Source organism: Arachis ipaensis, chromosome B03 (genome assembly GCF_000816755.2).
Source record: "Arachis ipaensis cultivar K30076 chromosome B03, Araip1.1, whole genome shotgun sequence".
Classification (NCBI taxonomy): domain Eukaryota; kingdom Viridiplantae; phylum Streptophyta; class Magnoliopsida; order Fabales; family Fabaceae; genus Arachis; species Arachis ipaensis.
The window spans coordinates 5,113,282-5,117,798 of record NC_029787.2 but is presented as its reverse complement, the minus strand read 5'-3'; the positions used below and the strand labels follow the sequence as shown (position 1 = coordinate 5,117,798).

Here is a 4,517-nt window from a genome sequence, read left to right as displayed (position 1 = left end):
TAGTGAATTGTGGTGTTGAGAAAACACGCAAGAAGGAATTGGTTTCAATTGCTGAGGCTGCTGAGGCAATTGGTATTCCGCGCATGCTCATTGATATTCGCCATGGTAAACAAGTATTCTTCTCTCTACATGTTGTTTATTCCTTGGTTTTTGTTTTTGTAATCATAGGATGAGTGAAACGCGGTCTTCCAAATGTGGTGTTGAACAAGCTTCAAATATTGTCTTGTTTTAATGTGGTAATGCATTTCCACTTACTTGTTGCTGTGACCGCAAATGCAGAGGGATCACATCGTGACCTTCCATCACTCAAGGTTGTTCGAAGTGCCTCTGTTAAGGTAAGGTTCATGTTAGTCTCCGTCTTGTCATTCCCTTCACTTATTGCATTATCTTTTATAGGGCACAATTCAACTAGATGGAGATATGTTCATAGGGCACAATTCAACTAGATGTTCTTTACCAAGGATTTTTGGTTTTGTTTGAAGATATTTGATTTTGGGGGTTTTGGGGGCGATGGCATGCTAATGGCACAGAAAGATTGAAAGCATTAATGGGGTTTAACTCTTTCACTGGTTGGGTTGGATGGTTGGGCCTTGACAGAATTGTTTTTTCGTTCTTTTAAAAGGGGCTCCGAGCCTTGAACTGTAGGCTGTTCTTTTATTGGTCTTGTGCACTTGACTGCCCTTACGGACTGAATATTTCCTTCACAGTTAGTATGTATAGTTCCATCCTGCAAACTTGTATGATGTTTTGCTGATAATTTCAGGCACTTGATTGGTTAAAGTCTTATTACTGGGAGCCGCAGAGCAAAGAAATTCCTTTTCAGGGTGTAGGAAATGCAAAGGTAAAAAAAGAAATCAAGTCTAAGATTCGTGAATTAGCCATCTGCCTGAAAGACAATGGGAGTTCCCATTCTAGCACTTCATTGGGAAAACGTGTGTAAGCTTTATTTGTTTTCATCATACAGCGATTTTCAATGTCTTCTACTCTTCTTTGTTCTAAGTAAAAATCTTCCTAGGATTAATCTAATTCTCTTGTATTTTTTCGTGCCTGGTGTTTTATTCATGCACAAGGAACTTGTCCTGGTAGGAAAGTATGTGATTCATTTAAAGTTGAAAGCTTAGTTTGAAACTGTGACGGTTTAAAGTTGCTTGCCCTATTATTTTATGGAGGCTGCATTTGCCTTGAATAGCAATTAGCATATGTTTGGCCTCTTTGATTTTGTTTTTCCCCCTTCATAAATTTATTCATCATGAATTCCAAAATGCTGACCCAACTTCTTCACTCATCAAGCTGGCATCAAGAATAAGAAAATGTTTTCGAAATCTAGAAACAAGTGCTGTCTATATTCCTTTGTTTTTCTTTTCCCGGGAGTTTTACATACTTTCCATATAAATGGTGATTGAATTGTACTTTTTGTTCCTCAATTATTATATGACTACATATTTTATCCAGCATGCGAAGTAGGTGTAATATACTTGACAATGCTCAATAATGTCTAATACATGATGCAGTGTCTTGTTAGGACTAATGAAGAATTGCTGCTACATAAGTATCATTCCATATTTCTGGCTCAGTATGCTTTCACCTAATTCCTAATGGAAATATTTGATTTAGTTTTGACATGTGGGAAATATTTTATCTGTAGTTTGTTGTAGTTGCCTAGTTTGGATTGAGATTTGTGTGTAATAATTAATACCTTTGTGCTGGCAAATGTTCTGTTTGGAATATTCTGAATTTCTGATAGAGTATTTTTTCTTTTAAAGGGGTGAAGCATGGTGAATTGCTTTTTGGGCGTAACAAGCATTTGGCTCTTGTGGTTGGCAAGAGCCAAAAATCACGATCTGGAGGTGGTTTAATATTCTTACTATATGATATATTGTTTACACGTTTTGTTCTGTATGCCTTTTTTATATGTTTTCATGCAAGAAGAAAACTATCTAGAGTTGGAGGCAGTACATCACAAAAAAATTGTTTCTTTAATTGAAATTAAAGTGATTTCTTATGATAGTGTAACTTCAGTTATTGTTGATGTAAAGGGTATTCAAGCACTAATCAACCTCATACTTTTTCAGGCTCAAAGAAACAGATTGCAAAGTCCTTGAAATCCATTCTTCGGCTATATTCAACCTTCTCCTCAGAGATTGTACATGTGCTGCTGGAGTATTTGTTGAAATTTTTAAGCTCCTCAGGGTTCAAAGAAAATGCAGATGATGCAACTGTTGATCTAACTGCTGAGAATATATTGTCTGATTGGAATCTTATCATAGTCAAATTGTGGAACAAGGAACCAGAATTACTCCTGAACCTTCTTAACGTTGTTCTTGATATGATTGAGACTCAGGAAGATATGAAATGTGAAGGAGGTAAGTGGCAGTTTTTTATGTACAATAATAATTGTTTAGTACTGTTGGAGATGTATTTGTTGCATGCTTTTCCCTGTAATGCGTTGCATTTAAGCATTCAATCTCTGATACTTTCTATGGCTTTTGTACTGCACTACAATGGTTTTTTCCTCCTTAAGAAAAGGTGTTTTATTTAAGCATTTTGGTTCATGATTTTATTTTCTTTGTGGCATGACTTTTATGTCCTTTGTTTGCAGTGTCTTACCAACGTCATCATCTTTCTTCTTTGTTTGCATGGCTTGTTGGAATTCTCTGCAAAACCCCTTCTGCAGCATCAAAAATGCCTAAAGGAGTTTTGGTTGAACTTCTTCGAAAATGTCTTCTAGTATCACGACTCTGCAACAAGCAGCTTATGGATTCAGCCCTTTATCTTGCAGTACTGATGGATGATACCTCTTTGTTGGATAGAGTTAGAAAGGTTTCTACTATTTGTTTGTCCAATTTAGAAATTTCTGATGATGATAACTCTTTATTGAATTCAAAGAATATATCCCAATTTGAGGAATGTATACATGAAGCAGCTAGAAAGCTAGAGTCAGTTAAACAACAGATTATGAAGAAGAAAAATCCAATGGCTATGGATTGCGAGACTAAAAAACCACAAGTGTGGACTCTGGCAAAGTCATGGAACCCATGTCCTATCGGCATGTTGCCTCGCGCTGCCGGTTCTTCTGGTTTTCTCCCTGTTCTTGACAATATTAACCAAAACCAAAATCAAAATCAAGTATCCGAAAGGGAAGACAGTTGGAAACTTATCAAACACGGTGCCAAGAGAGATGCCACTTTAGACCTTAAGCTACTTGATAACTCAACTGTTAAAAAGATGAGGGAGACCCAAGAGGAAATTGGTGAATTGAACAATGTAGTGCAAACAGAAGAGGATGAAGGGTGGCTTATGGTAGATGGAGTTTGGAAGAGAGTTATGGAAGAAGAGCTACAAGCCATTAAATCAGAAGTAAGGATTTTATTTTAACTTATGCTTCCTGTTTAGTCTTTGTCAAGCTTTAATTTATGTGATGTTATGTTATGGTCTATTATTATTATTCATTTATTTAAAGTATTCACTAAAATTTTTATTTAGAAGGGGTGGGTTATCTTTTTCCCCCTTTATAAACGAAAAAAGAAAATGGGCAATCAGGCATAGCATATTGTACCTTTTTATTTTACCTCCAATTTCATTTGTGGGAACTGCATCCACAATCAAATACACTTTGAAAACAATCCCGTAATTTGGTAGAGAAAATCCCGCAGGGGCGACCTGAGAACACATGATATGAGCAATGTAAGCTCAGATCAAACCACAGTCATGTACTCTGATGTTTTTTTTTTTTTTCTGTTACTGTCATTGTTTGGTACAATTACAAACCAATTTGTTTAAATAAAAAATATAGAAAGTGTTTCGAGTAATTTAGAAATACTGATGTTTCAATAGTTTTAGCCATTAATTTCAATCATAAAATATATACATAATCGAGATTAATGGCTAAAACCGAACTAGGAATGTACCAACTGATGACAGTCACAAGTAAAAAAGAACAAGAGAATATATGATTGCCTGTTATAATCTGAAACCCTTGAACCTCATGTGGTCTCAGGACGACCCTGTAGAACACCCCTACCTCCACATCTATTAGATACTTGTGTTTGATGAAATTGGACCATTGAATATTCATTCAATCATGTTATACCAATGTGATGATTCTATGCAACATGATTCAGTGGCTATATTTATATAGCCTCAAACTTGGTACTTCTTGGCTTATATTACATATTTACATGTACTACAACCAAGTACTTATGTGTTTAGCTTCGTGAAGTAGGGACAGGGCATGTTCCAGTTTCTGTGAGAGTACAACTTTGTACTACAGCTTCCCGTTATTATTTGTACTGCAACATGAAAATTTGGAAAAAAAAAAAAAAGAAAACCCATTAAAATCAGCAAAATGAATGTCAATGTGTTACATAATTTTTTTTTAAAAATATCCTTGTTTCTTACACAGATTTAATTGTAAAAAAAATTGTATATTAAAGAAGTATGTTTTTTTTTGGGCATGTAGTAAAGAAGTGTAGAATCGAGAATTATTCTGGGGTTGATGGGTCATGGTCATGGGTCCA

General features: G+C 35.4%; 1 protein-coding gene and 1 long non-coding RNA gene across 3 annotated transcripts in view; one reads left to right on the top strand and one right to left on the bottom strand.

Moving 5' to 3' along the window:
• Positions 1 to 3,536, top strand: part of LOC107629061 — a 4,396-nt gene extending 860 nt beyond the window's left edge. The window contains exons 4-9 of one of the 2 annotated variants that reach the window (XM_016331751.2): positions 1 to 105; positions 280 to 335; positions 764 to 932; positions 1,764 to 1,847; positions 2,073 to 2,363; positions 2,600 to 3,536. In XM_016331751.2, the coding sequence (XP_016187237.1) occupies positions 1 to 105; positions 280 to 335; positions 764 to 932; positions 1,764 to 1,847; positions 2,073 to 2,363; positions 2,600 to 3,375 (1,481 nt within the window). In that variant the 3' untranslated portion in view covers positions 3,376 to 3,536. The remainder of the gene's footprint in view (positions 106 to 279; positions 336 to 763; positions 933 to 1,763; positions 1,848 to 2,072; positions 2,364 to 2,599) is intronic. The other variant, XM_016331752.2, reaches the window with a different exon arrangement.
• LOC107629062 lies at positions 2,571 to 3,922 on the bottom strand. Its single transcript, XR_001617900.2, has 2 exons — positions 3,557 to 3,922; positions 2,571 to 3,085 (listed from the first exon to the last, which is right to left on the bottom strand). It is a non-coding gene; the product is annotated as an uncharacterized LOC107629062 (long non-coding RNA).